At 37.1% G+C, this 24,550-nt stretch overlaps 1 protein-coding gene across 1 annotated transcript in view; it reads left to right on the top strand.

The window, feature by feature from the left end:
- LOC108111893 (dnaJ homolog subfamily C member 16) overlaps nucleotides 1-24,550 on the top strand; it is a 114,507-nt gene that overhangs the window by 48,169 nt on the left and 41,788 nt on the right. The window contains exon 5 of the mRNA XM_041817719.1: nucleotides 24,266-24,508. Coding sequence (XP_041673653.1) covers nucleotides 24,266-24,508 — 243 coding nt within the window. The remainder of the gene's footprint in view (nucleotides 1-24,265; nucleotides 24,509-24,550) is intronic.

Genomic DNA, 24,550 nt, shown 5'->3' with positions numbered 1-24,550 from the left:
TTTCACTATATTATGAAACCAATATCATTGAAATAAAAAAATAATTAAATAAACACATTTCTTGTTAAAGTAAATATTTGTTTTATTTATTTCAGTTAATATGAGCGTGAAAAATAAAAGAGTTTTATATTTTAATTTTTAATATTTTTATTTTATTTTATTTGTAAACAATTTTTATTTAAATATCTAAGCTATTGGCAATATTAATTAAAAACTCACCGTCTACATCTTTCAGTAATTTTAGATACTGATTGTCATCCAATTTTATATCATCAAAGAGGTAGTCTTTTTCTTAAGCATAAGATATGGATATATGATTATTTATATTAAATAGTTTCTGCCTAATTATTTGTTTGGTATCCTCATTATACCCAAAGATGTTTCACACATTTTATTTCCATAGGGAAATTTAGATTGGTGAAATCCAATATTAATCCATTGTTCAAGTATATTTTTTCATTGGATATTAACGTTATAGGAACAACATCTTTGGGGGTTTTTAACATGTATTAATGCCGATATCAAGCCCCTTTTGAAACAGTGCATTATTTTCATTACATACATTAATAATAGCTTTCTTCGAAGCTAAGAATTTTGGTAGCGGGATATACGATGAACCTGATAAAGGTGTATATTGGTTCACATTCATTTCTAGGCGCAATATTTTAATTAATGCCTTCTTGTGTTTTTCCTACTATTTGCATAGTATGCTCAAGAAAGATAGAATCCAAATCCGAGAACTGATTCGTAATGGTCATTTTACTCTGAAAACTTTTAATCTTAATTTCTTCCGTTTCATTCTTAAAGAGTATATATTCGGCAAATAATTCGAAATTTACTTTTACCGATATATAACTCTCTAACAATGTTCTGAGATGTGTGAGCAAAAACGATCCTGCTTCACTCATAAAGTTTTCAGGTAATTGGATGTCCGATCCATCGTTAACATACATGTAATGGAGAATCCTTCTGGCACGAATAACAAAACTCGAATTTATTAATTTTGTTTTTGTTTATTTGTTTTTTGTTTTTTATCGTTGTTGCTTTTGTTTTTGTTTTTTTTTTTAAATTATTTTATGATTTTTTATACACTTCATTACACTTTTAGTTATTTGCTTCTTTTTAAATTTTCAAACTAACGATGTTTCCCGGAGAATGTCTTGGAAAGAACTAATTAAATTCTCTGATTTTGTACACAATTTTAATTTAATTTTGGAAGTCTGGGAGTTACAATTCTAGGTTTCCAAAGATAGCAGCTCAGATAGATTCCTAGATAGTTTGAGATGGTTCGAAACCAAATGGAATCTCAGTTTTAAAAATAAAGTCCTTTGGTTAGAATTGATCAGAAATAGTTTCTTCAAGATGCAGATTGTTCAAGACAAGGAAGTGTGAGTTTAAAAATAGATGACCTGTAGTTAGAAGAGAGTAGAAATAGTTTTTTTTTAAGATAAAGATTGTTTGAGAAAAAGTAACCAATAGAAGCCGAGTTTAAAAATGGACTTGGAATAATTTGAAATTAATGACTTTTCATTTGCAGGACTTAAGATATCTACAAGTCAGGGTAGAAAAGATAAAAAAAACTAGAAATTTTTTAGAATAAATGGTAAGGCAGGTGGTAAAGAGCATCATTTCTTTTTTTTTTAAACTTAAATTCTATATAACTTTATTTCAGATAATTAATTATTGATTTCATTAAAAAGTGAAAACAAAATCACTGAAATAAAAAAAATAATTACATAAACACATTTGTTGATAAAGTAAATATTTGTTTTATTTATTTCAGTTAATATGGGCGTGAAAAAATAAAAGATTTTTGCATTTGAATTTTAAATATTTTTATTTGATTTGATTTTTATACAATTTTTATTTAAATCAATATCTAAGCTATTGGCAACATTTATTAAAAACTCATCGTATTTATCTTCTTAAAATCTAGATATTTACTTTCTAAGTCATCCACTTTTATATCGTCAAAGAGGTAGTCATCGTCTGGAAAAACAATTTCATCCGGGTCATCTATATCAATCCTTTGAGCACATTAAAAGTGCTCATACAAAAACTCATTTCCAAGTACATCCATCGTTTCTTCTCCAAATGGGGAATCTTCCCAATTGAGTGTGTGATAGGATAACTCCGTGGTTTGATTATTGTTAGGTTTTTATTTAGAAGGAGCAGCTGAGGTGCCACTCCAACGATCAAAATGTCTCTGTTCTTTTATAATATTTTTTAAGTCTAAGTAAGGCTAAGTCTCGGAGCTGCGCTGCTTGCAGGCGGCGGCAGAAAGACGGCAATGTACTTATGTATAAAGGAATATAATAATATACGTTGTTATGCACTCTCAAGTGGAGGCGCGAGGGTTATGCATATGCTGACCGTTTGTTACGATTATGCCGACACTAGCACTTTCTGTGTGCGGGCTAAGCCATAACGATCGGTTCATACTTCGGCCACTTAGGGACTTTGGATTATGTAAACACTGCAACGAAGTGTTACAGTGCGCACCCTTTAAGTACTTTCGGTACAGTGGGTATTCAATATATGTGCACACTACATCTCCCTCCTTTTGAAAAATAATGTAATATAATGAAGTTATTTTTATAATAAGAACTTCTAATTAATACATCCTTTTTTTATTTTTTTGTTGTATTATGTAATTAGAATCAAAGAAAATGAAATTATTAAAAGAATATGTGTATTTATTTATCTATGTATGTGTGTCTTTGTATGGCCATACTAAGTGCAATTTAGATTATAAAGATTTTTAATCTATTCTTATAAACTGTTTGTTTCTTATTTTTATTATTTGTTATTACTATGTCATCTATATCTCCTATTTCCGTTACTATGTACGGACTTAGGATCTAACTGTCTCGTTTTTTAATAAAACTTTGTCACCTACTGTACTTTAAGTACTTTCGGTACAGTGGGTATTCAATATATGTGCATACTACAAGTGATTCCAACTCTTGTGGAATCGTTTGAGTAGATGATGAGTAGGGTGCAAATACTTCCCTCAGATTCCTGTCTATTGTGTCTTCTTCGTCTAGAGCCATTAAATAGTTTGGCTCCGAGTCTTCGATGACCACCACATCGGAGTCCTGGTCACCGATTTCAATGTCCGTCAACAATTCCAAAGCCTGAACTGAATCGACGAATTCCACAGATATTACGCTCATGGTGATTTTGGTGCTCCTGACGAACTGATGCTGAACAATTTGACTGCTCTCCTTTTTATACTTAAAGGGCATACAGATATGTTATACTCCTAGACCTCTCAACAATCCAATTCTGTTTTTCAACTATATTGAAAGTTAGATATCCCAAACACTTTGAAATATGAATATAAATGTCTTAGAAATATGTTCTCAGAAAACAATTACTGCAACGTTACACTACTTATATGTACATGTTTACCCAATAATTGTATGCATATGTATTGACATTTTTAATACGGTAAAATATGCGAGCGTTAAGAAACGACGACTGCAATGCAAACTATTTAGTCTGTGTCCCTTTGTTTAAAGTATTGAAATCTAAAAAATCTGAAATTTGAATAAACAACTTCAAACATTGACTTATACTTGACTATGCACTTGAAAATGTTATTATGGTGCGTCCATGAATGTATATCGGTTCTCCATATCGTGATAAGTATCCGACCCTCTTCACTAACATCTGACACGCACATACGTAGACAGAGGCTTACATATATAGAAATTGATAGTGTGTTTTCAGAAAATTCAACCCCTTAAGATGTTCCCAATCCTCCTAATTAGGGTCAGGAATACATTTCAATAACGGATAGGGGGAAAACTAATCATGACACAATTGTCACATTTTATTACAACTTTGAACACGTGCACTGATTTTAAAAACTATAATTTATGCGTTTATGATTTCTGTGACAGAATCCATACTGACTAAAAGGGTGAGGGGGAATCCTTATCGCAGGAGAAGACGGATAATGGGTTTGGGTGGGGGAAACCATGTTTTTATCACTAAGGTGACAGGTTAATAGCCCTTAAATCTGTGCCAGAACCAGCTTTATTAAACTACTGCCGGGCAGTCCGCTCTTGGTGTCTAGCAACATAATTTGAGCCAAGATGTCCACTCCCAAGATAAGATCGACTCGCTTCGATCGGGAGAAGTATAGATCCACCAGTCGGAGCCCTCTTATATGATCCCAACGCTCTGGCGTAAAGCTGAGGCTTGAAAGACTGGAAGTAACTGAATTTGCCGTTTTGAAATCAGGGTTTAAAGTATTACTGATTTCGAAGTTGACTGTATACTTGCACCGTCGGCCGTCCACAAGACCCATTCCAAAAATAAAGCACAGGTGCTAGTCCGTTTCAAATGCAGAGACTGCACTACGTGTTCCGAGATAATGGTTTCCTCAGCTGCATGCGCTGTCGAGATATGTTCTCCATTGCTGCAGGTGCACTAAAATCCGGCGCCACAGGTAAGACCCGATGCGGCGGTATGGGGCTCTTCGATTGATTATGAGCCAGAACTGGGAAATGCAACAATGTGTGATGTGCACAAACTTAACAGCTTTTATTACTTGTGCAGCTTACGACTTAAACTATTGATTCATAATTTAGTTTTGCTTACTATATCCTTCCTCTGGAGCACTATAGGGTCAAAAAGGTTGTGCAACCCCGCAAAATATTGTCGCCGCCACAGTGGTAACAGGCGCAATTAGAGCGCCCAGAGTCCTCCGCACTCGCACTCCTTTGCTCGGGTTGGTTGATCCTGGGCCAGCACTGGAGTCAGAACGATTAGCTGCAGTTCTTGCAGCCTGGGCAACGCGTATATGGCGTTCATGTAGTGAGCGAAAACAAGGCGAGGATTGTTGCACCTCTTGATCATCATTCCCCAGGCCACTGAATATTTTCCCTCCGAGAGCTGCATTTGACTGATGAGTGCAACTTATGAACACTATTCAAATTGTTGTTGTTTTGGATGAGGCTAGTGAAGACATCATAGTAGCCAGGCAGACAGTTGAGGCGGAGGAGCACGAGCCTCCTCGAATTCCGACTGGATATCTTTCGTGGCATAGGTAGACTCAGAAAACCTTTTCAAGTTTACGATCACTGAATCCGCCTCCCTGAACGCGCTTCGTAATATTTCTACTTGTTCCAGCCGTTTCTTCAGTTAAATCCTCGGTTTTAACGATTTCGAATCATTCCTACGATGTTGTAACATGTATTTCAAGGACTGGAATCGATTTTTCTGCAAGTTTACCAACTGTCCCCTTGTACTCAAATTAACTAGAATTCATTGTAAGATAGGTTCTCAGGCAATTCAAACAAAACTTAATAAATTCGCAAATTCACCATTAATATACGATCGGGTTGATATATTTGATGTAATATAATGTTCAAAAGTATATAATATAATAATAAGTATAATAATGCGTAAAGGGTGTCTCGCGTTAGACTAGCGACGTGCGTGAATTATGTCCAAGTCCCCGTGAATAGGTTTATGTTCATATAAATGTAAGCTTGAGGCTTAAGATCAACTTTTGCTTTTGAGTGTCCGTTCTAGACTGACTTTTATTTTCGATCTTGTACATAAAGAAGCTTTGTCTTGCGGGTGGGGTACATTTGTTGAGTAAGCGAAAACACCATGTCAGCGGTTTCGACCGGATGCCTGTGACCCAGTTGTTTATAACATTCGGCATCCAGAGACCGCTGCGTTGGCGATCCAATGTCCGGGTTGAACGGCATCGCCGTCAGTGGAACGTTGCTCGAGGGGGGACCGTTGCCCGAGGGGGTTTGTGTGGAGGTGATGTCATTGGAAAAACATCACCGGTAACTCCTCCCCCCTTAACTTGGAACGATGGCCATAATGAAGGCATGGCGGGAGTGACAATGGCGTCCGCAGGGGCGGGGGTGAAAATTTTCTATCTTCTCTTAAAGGTCCAAGCCACAGTCGCAATCAGGATTGATAATGCCACGAGTATGTATATGATCGACAGGTGAGTAGTGGCACGTTCTTCTATGCTGGTAACTGCCAATCCATTTTCCAAGTTGCTAAGATGTAGTACTTGGAGATTTAAGGGTTCATCCTCAGGAATTGTTGTCAAGTTCTGGATGTGAGGGAGGTTAATTTCGATGTCGTCAATTATTGTAGTGGCGGCCTCGGCGTATTTGGTCCCATTGGCGGAGATAGAACAGTTATCGTATTTTATGAGCATAGATCCGCTGAAGATCTTACTTGAAATGCAGTTGGAGGTAATGTTTAAGTTCTCTACATTGAGGATCACCATCAATCCCTTTACAGGAATAAGGATCTGTGGTTGATGATCCCTTTTTATTGTGTTGCAGGTTGTTTCCTTGTCGTCCAGAAGATTGTTGAGGCATTCCGTGTTATTCGGAGTCGAAGGAGTTTCGCAAACATGTGTACCCCCACTTTTATGCAAGGTGTATCTGTAATCCTAATTTCTACATCATTCTTAATTATAACATTTGGTAGGTTTTCATACATTGTTTTGTTTATCGGTAGTGCAATGAGTTGATACAATTTGTAGGATTGTTGGGACAGAATTGGAACTTTAATGTTAAATATGAGCGTTTTATTAATAGTGGTGGACTCCAATGAAAGCGCATAATATAATTCATGTTCTAAGTGAACTTCTACCTTTTGGTCTGCTAACATACTTTTTATTTTTTTCATTTCTACTGAGTTTAATAGGTATTTAGGGACTATCTTTAATTTAGCAAATAGTAGGCTTTCCGCAATATTGTTTATGTGATTATAAAGTAAATCTATATTGAAATTAATCCTGTCTATATATTGAATAAACTGAATGTTCTTGTGTTCCTCATCTATTTGTTTAAAAATTTTATTCTGATAGGAATTCATAAAGCTGCTTATAAGCTCTTGTTCTTTATTAATGTGTTTAGTTATTTCCTCAAATCTTATAAGTGTTTCATTTTGAAAAATATTGTTTATTTCGGAATTTTCGCGTAAGCCTTCTAAGTCTTTGTTTATTTGTGCCTCATCATAAGCGGCCATATTCCCCGAAACTATTTTAACTAAGTGGCCTAATCCATTAATTAATCCTCTTCTGGCCCTACCTTTCCCATTGTTGGAGAGCAAGGAACTTAGTCTTTGCTGAACTTGAGATAATTTTTGGTGTAAGGTGAGTTTCAAATCTCCAAAACCCTGATCGTTAGGTAGTTTTCCTATCACCTCATGTATTTTAGTTGCTGTTTCTTCGTAGTTGCTCAATTGAATAATATGTTTAAAAATTTTAAATGATTTTACCACTCTCGCCGTTCCCAGGTTAATTTTCATGAGAGGTTGATCTTTATCCAAAATCTCGCTAACGAGCCGTTGAGTTGTTCCCAAGGTCAACCTGTAAAATTACATTGGGGGTATAGTTATGCAAGTCTCGCAAGTATGTTAATGTGTCATTTGTCTGTATTATAGCTTTTCGGACCTTTTGTTTGCGTAGTTTTCGTTTTTTTTATAGTTCTTAATGTTACCCCTTTATCCAGTAAAACCTTGTGTTTACTAAAACGAGGCGTAATTTTATTTCTCCTATTTTCTTTACGAAAAATAGAAGTACCAGCTGGTAAATCGATCTGTTCGTTTTTTTGTTGCGTCCTCCATGTGTTTCTTCAGGGTAGGGTATTCGTTTAGTTTTTGTAAATAATCGTGTTCATTGTCAAATTTGATTGTCTCTTTGAAAATATGAGTGCGGCCGCTAAAAAGTTCGAACGGAGGCACCCTGGTCAAATATTAATTTTTTGGGTATTCCAAACTGGCAAAAGAATGTCTTAAAGGCTTTAATAACAAGGATAGAGTTTCTGTTGGTTAAAGGGTAGGCTTGAGCGAATTTTGAGAATTTATCTATAATTGTTAGATTATAATTACTATTAATAGTATATATGTCTGTGTGTAGTATTTCAAGGGGCCCATTCGGTATTTCTGGTAATACAAATGGTGGTTTCTGAGGCCACCTATCGTACTTAAGTGTAAGGCATGTTTCGCAATCCCGGATTATCTGTGAGATTAGAGATTTTAGTTGGGGTACGTAAATTTCCCTTTTTAGATGCTGGTACATCTCTTCCACCCCTCTATGATTGTTGTTAGAGTGGTGGGTTTTTAATAAGTTATTAATTTCGTTCGGGTTGGCAGGCTCGTGTAAAACGATGAGACATGTATAAATCTTATACAAATTGGAGTCCGCGAAATATTTAATGTAGGCCTTTTGAATTACTTCGAAAATTTCGTCGGCCGAGTGAACTGCCAGAGGTTTGTTCGGTGTTAAAATTGTTTTTAAAATATCTGTGATTCTTTCTAAGGTATAAGATGGTTCCGTAATACGGGTCCGCGTTTTATTTTTAAATGGAGTGTTTACTACAACCGATGGGGTCTGGCCGATTTCAAATATAACTTGCGTGTTGAATGTGTTAAGTGACTTCTGGGTTGAATCTATTGTTTTGCGAATTGTTTTGTTTTTGATAAATAAAATTCTGCTCAGCTTGACACCATTCGTACGCCATCTCGATTGTTGTCGGATTTCAGGCTCGGATGACCGTTCTGAGTGGGTCCCGTAGCCCAACCATGAAGGCGTTAAGGCAAATTCCATCATACAGAGCTCTTTTTGATGTTACACTTGCTCCGTAATCTGGGTCTGCGGGGAGTGACAATAGTTCGCTACGGAGTCTAGTGATTTCAAGGAATAATTTACCCAGGGACAAATTAGTGGGAAGGTTCTGAATTTCGGCGATGAGTATTGGTTCTGTCTTCTTGCAAGCATACATACGCTTCAGATTTTCCCTGATACTGTCCCATTCTAGCTTGGTGTCCAAAATAAATATACCTGGGGTCCCCTCAAAAGTAGGCAATTGCTTGACAAAGGCTAATATATCGGTCGGGTTCAGAGTGGTATTTAGAGTTGTGGTTGTCGAGGTGTTCAAAATGGTGCCAGCATTTCCTATATTATTATTATTATTATTATATTATATTTCCCCTGACCCGAATCCATGATTAAAATTTCTTCCTCCCTGATATTTGGTAAGCTAGTACTACTCCTGAGACCTAGTCTAGTTTTAGTTTTCTCTACTATGGTTTTCTTTGACATTAGATGGGGAAAAATACGTATTTGCGAAATTAAAGATTTGGTAGTTATATGTATATATGTATCTATATATATATATGGATTTTTTGAATTATATATTTTTGGTGAATATGATGCGCTTTTATAGGAAGGGGTGCAAAAAATATTGTAAATTGTATGTAAAAAATTTTAATATGTATATTTCTTTGGTGTATATACCTTAATAAGAATAATTTCTTTTTGTGTATAGTGAATCTTACGTGTAAATAAATTTGGATATATGTCTTACTAATAATTATTAATGTTTGTGTTGTTGTATTACGGTGAGAATCTGTAAAATTGTATAATTAGTGTATGTGTGTGTTTTTTATATGTTATGGTAACCATGGGGCAAAGTACTCAATCAATTCGTTTGGAGTATAATGATTAATAAGATTTTTTCTGTGTTTCTTTGGGAAGTTGAATTTTGATTTTTTAATCTTAAATTGTAATTAAAATGGCAACAATGTAAACAAATACAAAGTTATTTTATTTCGTCAATGCGTTTGTGTGGCCCAATCGTATCGGGTTTCATGGCAAGGGCATGGGAAGAGGAGGGGAAAAAATATTCAACGAGTCGTCGGCGTTCCCGGATTACGCTCTTATTTATACAAACATAAAATAACGAAAAGCCTGGAGTACCGGCGAGGCGAGTGGTGCCCCCCTTCCCCTTCTCTATGTAGAGTGCTCAGCCATAAACAATATTCTTGAGTGGGTGTATATTGCGTATGTGCATATATGGTATGTGGGGGTCGAAGGAAATTGAATGTGTGCGGCCATTACTAATGTGAGTCGGCCACAGAGGGTCGCGATTGATGTGATTGTAGCAATTAAATTTTTTTGTGTACGTTTTGTTTTGAGTATTTCAGTTTGTACGTATCCATGAAAATGCGCGACGCATTTTGTGTCAGTCAGCAATTGATAGTCACAATTTTTTTATAGATACATAAGTAAAATTTGCAGTGTATAATTTTTTTGTAACATTTCAGCTTTATATATCCATAATAATGCGCGATGCATTTTGTGCCAAATAGCGATTGATGGTCACAATTTTTATAGATACATAAGTAAAATTTGCAGTGTATAATTCTTTGTAAACATTCCAGTTTTATATATCCATAATAATGCGAGATGCATCTTGTGCCGATCAGCGATTGATGGTCACAATTTATATAGATACATAAGAAAAATTTGCGGTGCGTAATTTTTTAAACCATTTTAGTTTCACCATATATATCCATAATAATGCACTATGCATTTTGTGCCCATCAGTGATCGATGGTCAAAATTTATATAGATACATAAGAAAAATTTGCGATGTGTAAATTTTTTTTTTTTTTTTTTTTTCACATTTTAGTTTTACCATATATATCCATAATAATGCGCGATGCATTTTGTGCCCATCAGCGATTGATGGTCAACATTTATATAGATACATATTTTGATACAGATAACCACATTTAATGTGCAGTGCATTCTGTGCTGATCAACAATTGATAAACACAATATGGGTATTTATTATATATGTATTTTATTTTGTTGCCACACAACCACATTAATCTATTACACACATGCATATGTATATATATTTTTCCTTGTTGCCACACAACCACATTAATTTATTATATATATATTTCTTGTTGAAAATTTGTTGCCACACAACCACATTAATTTATTATACATATATTTCTTGTTGAAAATTTGTTGCCACACAACCACATAATTTAGGGTCAAAACTTTTGCTCTTTTATTTCCACTGATTCAATGTTACACTTTGCCCCTTGGCTTACCCAAATTATTACATAGCTGCTACTAAGATGATCCTGATGAAGTCCATCCTTGGTCCGAATACCGGCTGCGCCAATTATGTGAATAGGTTTATGTTCAAATAAATGTAAGCTTGAGGCTTAAGATCAACTTCTGCTTTTGAGTGTCCGTTCTAGACTGACTTTTATTTTCGATCTTGTACATAAAGAAGCTTTGTCTTGCGGGTGGGGTACATTTGTCGAGTAAGCGAAAACTCCTAGTAGCGGTTTCGACCGGATGCCTGTGACCCAGTTGTTTATAACATTCGGCATCCAGAGACCGCTGCGTTGGCGATCCAATGTCCGGATTGAACGGCATCGCCGTTAGTGGAACGTTGCTCGAGGGGGGACCGTTGCCCGAGGGGTTTGTGTGGAGGTGATGTCATTGGAAAAACATCACCGGTAACTCGTGCTCTCTAGTTTACCGAAGTCGACTGCCTCTGCCCATTTCTCCCTCCTGCTCTCGTGATCCCACCTATCGTCCCAAAATGCGAGATCGATAAGCTGAACCATAATGACATGCGTAAGCTTAGCTCAAAACAGCTCAGTTAAGACCAAGTCCTTGTACGGGAATTAAAATTTTTTGAAGCCTTAATCGGCAGAATATCCATTTAATGTGGCTGCTAAGACCAATTAGTGAGCGCTCATTCCGTTGACGATAAAAGAATCTAAATTTAAAACCTATAAAGCAAATGCCACGCCATATATAACAAAAGCAAAAGACTACCTCTCGCAAAGGAATATCTCCATAATCTAAAGGAGTTTTGGTGACTGGCCACTTCAAAGTCCAGATTTAAATACAAGTGAAAGCGGATCCGCTCTTGTGAAAAGATGACTGCAAAAACTTATAGAACCCAAAGGGTATTAAATATTTTAAAATGTTTTTTTCTTTACTTTTATGTTAAGTATAAAAAATTGTATTCATATAAAAAGGTACTTGTCAAAATTCTTAACCCAACACAAAATGCTGAAGTCATTATTTTTAAGTTTGTACTAGCACTAAGTGAAACCAAAAAAATTCACTGCGTTATCTTAAAACACTAAAAAGTAACATAAAAACGTGCACCATTTGTTTTTCGTCAAAATAATTATGCCGAGTAATATATACAAACTAGAAGAAGCGCTATAGTCGAGTGCCGCTTGAGTAAGATACCCGTTACTGTTTTACACAATTTTTCATTCATATATTCACGCAGGGACTGCTTGCGGGCCAAAAGCTTGCATTAAAGGGCGCTCAGTCGTTCAAGGCTTGAGGGTACGAGGCAGGTGTATGCGGAAAAACGCAGGACACTAAAATGACTGAACATAGAAAGAATAAATGCTTCTTAGACCTTTGTGACTAGGCCGAAGACAACCCATGGTGCTCAGTATACAAAATCGTAGTAGAAACAAGAAGAAACCCTATAGTCGACTATAATATAGCGCCACCTATTGTCAGAGAAAGCATTTTGAGAAACTGATAGTTACGCCACTGCCCATGTGAGGCCTTATAACCTTGATGTCTTTATATATACCGAAATAATATTTCGATTTGAAAAATTTTTGGTAAATTAATAGATGTTGACAAAAATATGTTATGCAATTCAAACGAAGACATCCACTATAATATTTTGGACGCCACAATTTTCCGCGGTTTGTGGGGGTTAGAGTAGCGTGGCAGGATGAAAACTCGTGTCGAGTTGCAGTGGCACCTTTTAAATACTTACTCCTAAGCCTATCTTTCTAGCCCTTATAATTCCCAAAATTTTTGCATTTTTGGTTTTCCGGGTGTTGTGAGCGTTAGAGTGGGCTTGGCTAGATTGGAAAAAAACTATTCGCATTTGGGGCAGCATAAAAACCTACATGCTTAATCCGAACTTTCTATTACGCTTAGTTACTTACTTACTAGAGTTATAACTTTTCTACAAAATTCGAAAAGCGTCTTTTGAGCTTGGTGGTCGTAAGAGTGGGAATGGACGTATAATCCACCATAAGATGCGCTGGCATCTCAAGACTATACATACTTAATTTCAACTTTCTAGCTTTAATAATTCCTGAGCTGATAGCGATTTTAGTTTTTCTTGATTTGTGGGAGTGGCAGGATGCTGAAAAAAACTTGCGCGGGACGAAAGGACGGACGGACAGCCGGATATGGCTTAATTGACTTTGATATTGATACTGATCAAGAATATATGTACTTCGGGGGGGGGGTCGGAAACGCTTCCTTCTACCTGTAACATACTTTTCATTGAATCTAGTATACTCTTTTACTCTACGAGCAATGGGTATAAAAATTAAGGCATGCGAAACCTCTCGAATCCAAGTGCAATTTGGATGACGTAGATATAAAAGCACCTCTTCCAGCAGTGCGTCATAAGCGCGAGCAAGGGACTGTCACAATGGCGCCACTGAGAATAATTTTGCCAATAGCCAGAGACGTGTTCTCAGGATAGCGCAATGAAGCTTGCGATGAATAAGCATCCAGTAGCTTTCGTAAGAGTCTTCAACCAAAAATTGGTCTTCCTGCGGGAAGCCGTTTATCTTTCGAGGTCGACAATCGACGCTATCGCAAAAGGGATAGATGTTGCTTCAAGGGCAATCCAGGGTACCAGATGGAAGGGTGGCAGCAAGGAGTACTGCTTGGTGCTGACCATGGAGATCAAAAATGCGTTTAACTGAGCGCTTGAGACGTGACTTCACATGCTCTCCTAAATCTTGAACTACCAGACGCGCTAGTATGCATAATTAAGTTATACTTTAATGTTTATACTTGTAAGTTTGGTGTGGCCACTATTGTGAAAGGGTGTATGTTTTTCCTGGTATGTTGTTCCTTCGCCTAGGATAAGCTTATCTCTATGGTATATCAAGACTAACCCAGTATATGTATAGACTTATTGTTACTGCTCTTACTTACTTACTTATTATTACTCCGTAAGTTAAAAACAAAAAGCAAATCGATTCTTCGATCACAATAGTATATATAAACCGATATATTAACCGATAGTAAGGGAAAAAGTAAAGGAAAAAAAATCGGACTTACTAATAAGCTATACATTTTCATTGACAATAAAACATACCTTTGGTCCCCGAACTGATTCTGGATGTTTAATACATTCAAAAGTATTTATGAACATATAATGCTAGGACATTACCAACACAGTTTCGTGGATTAACTTCCAACTTTTGATTTGTACACAATGATAAGCGCAGAATTTCCGTAAACCAGGTTAATCTATGTGCCCAAATAGTAATATTTTAGATTTTCTAATGGGCCAAACCGGCTTATGAAAGTATTGAATAAGTCTATTTCAATTTTGAAAAGCGGTTATGAGAAGAAATGTTTGGATCTTGGCTTTACAAGGCGAACTAATCCATTATATTTTTCCGCTATCAGTTCGTATAACATTAATTCCGAGATATAATTACTTTGGCATTGGGCTGAAAAAAAAACAAAAAATTCTAAATTAAATAAAACAAGTGCTAATTCCAAATTGAAAGTTGTACATAAAATTAGTGGGTTATATATTGCCGAATCGTGACAAAGAAACTTATAAACGTAACCAGTGTCTCATTGATAAATAATTTAAAATTTTTTTTATATCCTTTTGTTAACAAATAATTTAAACACATTATTTTAAAGATTATAACTTTGATAACAATAGACGCAAGAAGTTTTCCAATTCGGGAGGAGAATCTTGGTATACCCCTTACTCGTACAGTAAAAGGATATACTAGAGTCGTTGATATGTATGTGATAGGTAGAAGGATGCGTTTCCGACCCTATAAAGTAGATATATTCTTGATCAGTATCAATTGCAAAGTCGGTTAAGCCATGCCCGTCTCTTCCCGTAGGCCACGCCCTCTCTTACGCTCGTCAAGTATAAGATTGTATAAGATTGACAGGTGAGCGGTGGCACTTTCCTTTATGATGGTAACTGCCAATCGATTTTCCAGGTTGCTGAGGTGTAGTACCTGGAGGGTTAGTTTATGGGAATTAAAGTCCAATTCTGGATGTGTAGCAGGTTTATTTCGATGTCGTCAATTATTGTAGTGGCGGCCTCGACGTATTTGGACCCATTGGCGGAGATAGAGCAATTATCATGTTTTATAAGCATAGATCCACTGAAGATCTTGCTCGAGATGCAATTCAAATTTTCCACTCCAGTTGTGGAGGCATTCAGTGATATTCGATGTTAAAGAAGTTTTGCAATCTTCACCCACTTTTATACAAGGTGTATCTATAATCTGTAATCTGTAAAATTATATCGTAAGCGTGAAGTCTTTTATGTGTGTGTGCCATTAGTTTGTAGTATGATCGTCCTTATTTTTTGTTTGTGCTGGTTTTGTTGTCTTGTAGTGCGTAAAGTTACCCCGCTATCTCGTAAAACCTTGCGTTTACTAAAACGAGGGGAAATTTTTTTTCCTATTTTCTTTGCGAAAAATGGAAGTACCAGCCGATAAATTGAAGGGATCTGTCCACTTCTTGTTTCGTCGATCTGTTCTCTTTTTGTTGCTTCGTCCATGCGTTGTTTCAATGTAGGATAAAGTGTAGTTCGAAATTCGTTCGACTTTAGTAAATAATCGTGTTCGTTATCAAATTTAACTGTTTTCTCAAAAATGTGAGTGCGACCACTAAAGATTTCGAATGGGGTTAAATTGGTACTAGAGTGAATCGATTAGTATATATATCCGTGTGTATTATATCGAGGGGTCTCTTCCGAATTTCTGGTATTACAAACGGAGGTTTATGGGGGCACCTATCATACTTTAGTGTGAGGCAGATTTCGCAATCTCGGATTACTTGAGAGATTAGAGCTTTTAGGTTGGGTAGATTACTCTTTTTAGGTGTTGGTACATCTCTTCCACCCCTCTATGATTATTGTTTGAGTGGTGGGTTCTTGTCAAAATATCGGTTTCGTCAGGGTCAAAAGGTTCGTGTAGAAAAAGGAGACATCTTGAAATCTTATACAGACTGCGAAATATTTCAAGTAAGCTTATTGTATTACTTCGAGAATTTCGTCAGTCTAATAAACAGACAAAGGCTTGTTTGGTGTTAAAATGAATTTTAAAAATATCTGTCGCTTTTTCTATGGTATAGGATGGTTCTGTTATAAGTGTCCGTTTTCTTTTTAAATGGGGTGATTACTACAAGGAGGGGTGTGGCTTATGAATTTTAATGAAATATTGGCTAAAATACCTGGATCAACGTAATTTACAAGTGTGTTCGGTTCGATTGTACTTAAAGAATCTGCGATCACATTTCGAGAGCCTTTTTTGTAAACAATGTCGTAGTCATACACGGAAAGGGTTAACTTCCAACGCAGGAGTTTAGGATTTTGGCCTTTGCAATTTTGTAGCCATTTTAAGGGCTTATGATCAGTAAGGATTATGAATTTGTTGCCATACAAATATGGACGAAAGTACTTAGCCGCCCAGATTATTGATAACAGCTCCTTTTCTATTGTTAAATAACGGGTTTCACGTTTAGTGGCTGGTCGAGACAAAGGACTTGCCCAGCCTCGGAGTCGTTAGTTACTTCTATGAAGCTTTGGCCGTCTTCGGCAGTTTAAAGTCCCCTGGAAACGTGGAGATTGTTGTCTATTTCTAAAGGATTGCAGAGGAAGTCGCCTTTGTTTAGGTTAACTGGTAGTTTTATAATATTATTACTTTCGGGGTGGATAAAAAGCACGTCGGTTCCTCTATTAATTTCGGTTATTATATTAATTGCTGTAAAGGGGTTTCGAGTTAAAGTACTTCAATATTTTTTTGGCTTTTCTGTCAGCCACGAAATCTATACCAAGAAGACCATCAAACTATGGGTGAAATTTAAAAACTAATAACTGCAATTCGCCATGTTTTTTTAAATTCCGTCGGTATGGGTAGAATATCTATTAAGTTCAGTGAATAGCTTTCCAAGACTGTTGTGATTAGGACATTGTTTTCTAATTCCTGTATAGCGTTTTGCGGAATAAGGTTTGGGTCGACGAAAGAATAAGTGGAACCGGTATCCACGAGGAATTTTAATGGTTGCGGCTATTTAGACAAGGTAATAACTATGTAAGGGTAAGACAGGCCATGCGTTTTTTTATGTAACCGACTTGCCGCTTGAGGCTTCTTATTGAAAATTTTCGATGTCGTCAATGTTGTTAAAATTGGACGCACCCCTTTGGGAAGTGCTGCTACCTTGACGACCACAGTTGTTTCCCCCTGCCCTGTTGTCATTATTCTGTCTGTTGTTATTGGGACGATACTGGCTTTGATTTGAGCTTTGACGGAACGGGTTTGCTGAGGAATAATTATTTCCGCGGTAATCCTGCCCGTAGGTGTTAGAGGAGTAATTACCACTTCTGCCAGAGTTTTTTTGATACGAATTCCTTTGATAGGGCCTATTACGATCTGAGTTGAATTGTTTTGTGCTTTGTTTTGTTTCTGATATATACAATTTGGCTCGGCCTGGCACCACTCATAAGCCGTCTCGATCATTCTCGGATTTCGGGCTCGGATGACCTTCCTGAGCGGATCCCGTAGCCCAACCAAAAAGGCGTTAAGGCAGATTCTATCAAAAAATTTCTTACTCTCTAATTTCAGGTAAGCTAGTACTACTTCTGAGAACAAGTCTGGATTTTGTTTTTTGTACAATAGTTTTCCTTGACATCAGGTAAAAGAATACGTATTTTCTTAATAAAAAATGTATTAAATTTAGTATACTAACTTCGGAACTATATTATGTGCTCTAATAAGAACTATTTTTTTGTGTAGAAAAATGAATGTTCCTATATGTATTTTTGAAAATAGCTTCCTTAGTATGTAGGGGATAAGTGTGTTTTTGCATATAGTAAATATAAAGATGGGTATATGTATAAGTAAATTTTTTTTAGTGTATAGTAGTTACTGGTGTATGTATAGTATTATGTTGAGAATCTGTTAGGCAGACAATATTAGTGTGTGTGTTTCTTTTTTTTTTTTTTTTTTGAGAAGAGGTAACCTTGGGACAAAGTGGTTTGCTGGACAATTCTTTAAAAAAGTTTTGGATGTAAAGTTTTTGAAAACTTTGAAAATTTTAATTTGATTTATAATTTAAAGTGCAATGCCAATGGCACAATATAATTTTATTAGGAGTTTCGATTATGTTGACGACTTGTTTTTCCTTTTGGTCAGCGAGTTCCGAGTTTGTATTTTTCTTAGTTTCTGTAGTTTCTCTTGTCGAGTCTGAGACCCAACGAATCAGGTACCGTGGCGAGAGGAGTGGGCAAAGAGGTCGGAGAAAGGGAAACCAGAATAATCGACCGAGTCGTCGTCGGCTCCCGGACTCACGCTCCCACATATACATATATATAAATATATATAATATATAAAAAAAAGAACGAAAAGCCCGGAGCAAGGCCGACGTCAGTGGTAACCCCTCTTCCCCTAATCCATATAAGTGGAGTACTCGGCCACGAAAACATAACTAATTTATTTGCGTGGGTGTATGTTGCGAATGTTAATTTAGGGTTTGTGAAGGCTCCAGAAAATTGAATGTGCGCATCCGTTATTAATTTGGGTCAGCTATTGGTGGTCGCGGTTGATATGGATGGATGCAAGATAAAATTTTCATTGTACGATTTTATTTGGGATATTTTAATTCGATAATTTATAATAATGCGCGATTCATTTTGTGCCAATCGGCGATGACGGTCACAATTACATATATATATATTTTTTTTTGTTAGGGTTTAGTTGGTAAACAAGCACATACTTTTTTATTTGGCCTCACTAACTCGCCGACTTGCATTGTATTTAATTATTTTCACTTTTATTTTGTCGACACATAATCGTTTCCCTATGTATTCTCTTCTTCTTTTACCTCATTTCCACTTTGCCCCTTGGCTTACCCAATTATTACGTAGTGATAAGTACGGTGATCCTGGTGATTTCCATCCTTTTGGCCTTTTAGCAACCGACTGCGCTAATTATGCCGATGGCCCGGGATGGGCTGTCTTCTGTTTGGTTTTTTGGTTGGTAAATTCGATTTGGATTTAATAAATACGATCTGCCTTGTTTTGGTGTCGTTATCAGACTGATTTTTATTCTCACTCTGAGTACATATGAAAAATAACTTTAGAGTGGGGGTACATACGTCGACGGTTCGATGCCCGGGTTGAACGGCATCGCCGTTAGTGGGACATTGCCAGAGGCGGTTTGGGTGGAGGTGATGTCATCTGCAACACATCATCTGTAACTCACGCGAAGTTTGTATTTCACACTTGCCAACATGAAGGCTAATTCGACTCCGACTTTGGAGCAGTTAGTCAATTAGCATGGACTAGATTCTAGGCCCTAAACTAAATGTTGCAAAATTTTAGGAAAGACTCGCAATCCAGGAAAATTAGGATTTATTTGAAGAAACACGTGCTGCTAGAGAACATGAAAGGATTTTCTGATTCGACCAATGCAACAAAGATTTTCCAGTCGAAGTTGGAGGAACGGTACATGGATGCCCATTGAGCTTTCGCTGAGGATTAGTACAAGCTTGGACCAGAGGCTAGTGTGCCTCTGCCACCAGTGTCTGAGGGCGCCGACGCGAAAGTGCGGCTGAATATGCCGCAGATGTCCGTTTCTACAACAACAGCAATTTGATTAGTGTTAAGAAGTTTCTTTCTCAAGAAATCGTTGCCAGCAAATAGCGATAACGACATCCGGCAGCTCACGGAAGGAAACTATTCAGTGGTCTGGGGAATGATGATCAAGAGGTACAACAATCCTCGTCTCGTTTTCTCTCACCATATGAACGCCATATACGCGTTGCCCAGACTTCAAAGGGACAACACGGATCTAATACGCTCGATGCTAAGCCGGGTCAATGTTTGAGTGGCTGCAATCCGCCGTACAAGCCGTGGATGGGAAATCGCAACACTGGTTGGCGCATTACGTAGCATCAAGGTTACCAAAGGACACCCACAACGCTTGGGAACTCCATCAAGGAAGTGGTGCCACCGTTCCATCCTACAGGGAGTTGGAATCCTTTTTGAACGATCGGCTGGTCATAATGGATGCGATTGAGAACCGCAGCTCATCGTACTGACTGCAGTGCTGGCCCAGAATCAGACCCGAGCAAACGAGTGCGAGTGCACAGGAGCACTCTGGACGTTCTAATGGTGCCTGTTACCACTGTGGCGGCAACAATATTTTGTGTGTTTGGTTTTAATTATGTTATTTCGGAATTAGCGAATTTATTCTTGTCGAAAGGGCACGGTACGTGCTGACGATAGGAAAATAGAATTTCGAATTTTAACTAACTTTATTCAACTAATTATATACAGAGATGAAGACAAGATAGGAGAGGAATAGCGGGGTCTGTATTCTCCTGAGCGAAAAGCTTTATTGGGTCACGCTCTTCTCTTTACACTGGAAGAAACCAATCTCTGAACGAACACCGCCCCTCTGAAGGGACGACATCCTTCAGGACAGAATCGGTTGGAGCGCCAATCTATAAATGGCGCGCCTTTATGTTCCCTCCGCTGTCTTCACGTCCTCCACTCGGTGCACCGACCACGAGCCCGATCCTACACGACGACGAGTGCTTCCACTTCCACGTTTGGGACCTCCTGGTTCCACTTGGGCCGCGTCTGCAGGCTCGATACGTACTCCCGGGACCATCGCAGCCAAAACCTGTTCTTGATACAAGACATTGCGCCTTCCCTGCAAACAGGTTAGGCTAATCTGGTCCGGGAGCGAAGAGAAGACTGAAGGTGCCTTGGGGTTAAGGCGTCGCCGACGCTGGGGTCGCTTAGCGCTCAGATGGGCCTCGAGTTTGGCACCCCCCTGCATGCATGCAGCGTGACAATTCGTAACGTGCAGATTCGACACGAAAGATTCAACGAACTGCAAGTCTAGCGATAGCAATAACCTACAATAACCTACAACCAACTCGTATCAATGTCGGAAAGCACCAATCTAATTTTCCTGCAAAAAAAGATTTAGTTTCTGAATATTCGTTGATACGGTCTCGCTTCCGAACTTGGCCTATGCCGTTATTAAACTGGTTAATTGGATAACTTCTAAAATTTTCTCTTACAAAAGTAAAATCGATGTTTATTAGGCAATAGATTTATGATCTTACACGATTAAGAAGATCTGTTAAAAGGTGAGCTGCACACAGTTCAAGGCGAGCCAAAGTTTTCGTCTTGAGGGGATCTACTTTAGATATGGTTGCCAGTAACGCCACTTTCAAACCCTCAGCGTAATGCATGCGAACACTCCATATGCTCTCATGGAAGCGTCTGCGTATTTCAATCTGTGTTTCTGCGCAATCAGGGGCATTCGGCCCCTGTCAACAAATCGTCAACATAAATGTGTTCATGGAAGGTGCTGGCTATGTTCCAATGCCGCAGTAATTAGCTTGAAGGTCTTCAAAAACTCAAGGATCTCGTTTCTACACCATAATCGGAAAGTTCCGGTCATCTTTATCGACCATCACTTGGCGGTCCGTTGCAAGGGAAATTTGTGTATTCTGAACCGAAACAGCGTAGAATATAACTCAACTTGAGACCAAATCCAGATACATGATATCCAGATCACTTAGTAGGGCTACGTTTCTGAGGTACTTGGGTGAATTTGCAAGTATGCGCACCGCAGTCTGAAGCCATGCCCCATTATTGGATGCAGTACAACATCGTGGGCACCACAATCGATTTAAACAGTTGTCACCAAGACTTAGCTTGCTAGTTGTCTTGAGCAACAACCTGTTAGACCATAAATTAATTGATTCGAGACATTTTCGCCTGTCTGTCGAATGGAAAGCATTTCTTTCATACTTGCCCTGGCTGCAAAATTTAAACTACATTTGCACCAGATGGATGTCTGTACGGCTTATCTAAATATTAATTTAAAAGGCACTGATAACATGAAACAACCATGAGAATTTCTAGACAAAGATCATGCGGCCGGCGTAATCTCGCCAAAGAACGCTATTTACGGCCCTAATCAGTCCAGCAAAGAGTGGAACTATAGATCCCATCTTGCACTTATTCTTGAACAAGCGGAAGACCGGATTAAAGCTTACCAAGATAAAAATGATCCCATATGCATAAAAAGCCCGATATCTCAGTCCTTCGAATATGTTGATCATGGGCAGTTGAACATGTTTCTTGGAATGGAATTTCAGCGAGGAGGCGAATTGGGCGAGATAATGCTGAGTCAAACTCTATATATTGAGAATCTGCTTCAGCGTCACCGCATTAAGGATTGTAGAGCAGCTACAACTCCACTGGATGCAGGATTCCAAATCACATGCGACAAGGAGGGATGATATAAAATTGTGGTACAAAATAAGCAATGAGCAATAAGCATTTGGAGTTTTACGTGGACCCTGACTGGAGAGGCGGTAAAACTAATAGAGAGTCATAGGGAGGATACCTATTTTATCTAGCTGGAGGACTAATATCTTGGTAATCTGAAAAAAAGCATAGTAGCTTTCATTAGTAAAGTAGCCGAATATATTATATTGTAATATATGCCCTTATCATTCGCATGCAAGAATGCGATTTTATAGAGACCACTTATTTTGGAGATCCGTTACGGAGAATCTGAAAGAATAATAGATTCAACAGTTATGGATACTGATAATTTAAGCGCTCAATAGTTGGCAAAGAATCCCGTACGTAATTCAAAATCAAAACAAATAGATAGATAGTAATAGTAATAGATTTATGTGGGGAAGGGCAGATTTTTTTAAGTATCTTTCATCAAAATAGATTATTGCAGATATATTAACAAAGAACCTTAAAAACAGCATTATTAGCTTACTAAAAATTTAAGTTTGTATTAAACTATAAAACGTGAGCGAAAAAAATGCATTATATGTATATAAATATATATATATATATACGACTTTTACTCAAGCGGAAATAACACCAAGAAATGTAAACAGTCCAAATCGATTCACTTTGTTAATTAGTTATTACAATGTATAGAAATACAGGGTGACAAGAAATTACCCGGACTCACATTTTTCATCACAACTTATTAAGGAACTATATTTGAGAAAAAATGCAGATACACAACTATTATGTAGATATAATATAACATATATTAATGGCTATATTTGGGCTGTATAAGGGCTGCATCATAACGCATTTGAAATCCATTGCGTCAAAAATTGTGAGGGTTATTTCTTGTTACCCTGTATTTTTATTTATAAATATTTATGTAAGAATTATACTTGTTAGCGCATCCATCTTACTTTATTAAAATTATTTGTTAGAATGCTCTCTTTATTCCGATTTCTCCCGAATCACCTTTGAATTAATGTTTTTTCTTTCGGAAACTGTCGCAATGGATGTTTTTGCCACCCACATAAAAAATAATAATGTTAATTAAAAAATTACTTTTTATTTTATATTTGTTTTATGTTCATCGACATAATAAATGAGAAGGAGAACGGTGGCCGAAGTCGTCAGAGCGAAAAAGCTTTAATAAATCCCGCTCCCCTCTTAACACTTAAAAAAATCGAAAACGAGAAGTTAATCTAACAGTATCCATTTACATTTTGTTGTATTATAGTCTTCTCTTTTATGACTAAGTCGCTGTCCGGATGTTGTTGAGAAATCGTCGGTCTCCCGGATAGGCATTTGATGTGGTTCTTGACTGCACTGCGTTGTCTTGGGAATAGGTTGAATTTTTAAATAAGAGGTGGGTTGCTGAATATGCCGGGTATATTACACTTTTTGAGTTTCTTTAAAACTAATCTGGCAGGAAAAATTTAATCAGGCTGGTTTCCGATGGCTTATTGTCAATAAAATATTACCTTCCTGCTAACGTCTTTGGTTGACGCTTCGCGTAGAATTTTGTGTTCCAAATATCAAGTCTTAAAGAGACCTACCGAAGAAAACTCAACGAACATCCAAACAATCTCGCTCGGAGCCTAGTCATGGCGACGAAACGACTGCCCGGCCCAGCAATATTCATATTTTAAACACCTGTTAGATAAATACTGTTAATTATATATTTAAGCTTTGACAACCTGTTGTTAGTCTCCAAAGGAAAAGTTTTAAAAAATTAACAGCCGTTTAAAATAAAATGTTGGGTTATCTTGCTTACCTATTTTTCTCCTCTCTTTTTATTAAAATAAAACTTATATTGAGATAACAAAAATAACAGTTTCATATATATAATATATATATAAACTTATCGGTTATTAAAGGTTTTCGATTTTTTTAGCCTCAAGAAAGCAAAAACCTTTTACAAAATGTGTTAGTCAAGCCAAGAGCTTTACAATATTGATCATCATGAAAAGAGTAGCTTCAAATTGGCTAGAAAGCTTGAATTCATATTCATAGAAATGTTTTAAAAAATTAGAAATTCTAAAAGAAGAAAATTTTGATTTCAGGAAACTCAACCAAATTTTGTTCAGTCAATTTCCAAAGGATCATTTGAGAAAAGTCTTTTACAAATTGTCATAATTTGGCGACGAAATAATAAACATATAAAGTACGAATGGGTCTTTGTTGCTAAACGAAATGATACTGTCGTAGCTGGAAATCTAACAAATTCCACTGAAAATGACATATCGTACACGTTAAAAAGGCTTTTAAAATCTTCCGAAGGATTCAAATATGAATCTATTGTGCAGGTATGTAATTATGTTGCAAAATTGCTTAAATATAAATATTTA

This window comes from Drosophila eugracilis, unplaced genomic scaffold (assembly GCF_018153835.1).
Source record: "Drosophila eugracilis isolate 14026-0451.02 unplaced genomic scaffold, ASM1815383v1 contig_1864, whole genome shotgun sequence".
In the NCBI taxonomy this organism is placed as follows: Eukaryota; Metazoa; Arthropoda; class Insecta; order Diptera; family Drosophilidae; genus Drosophila; species Drosophila eugracilis.
This window is presented reverse-complemented; position numbering and strand designations above follow the sequence as displayed.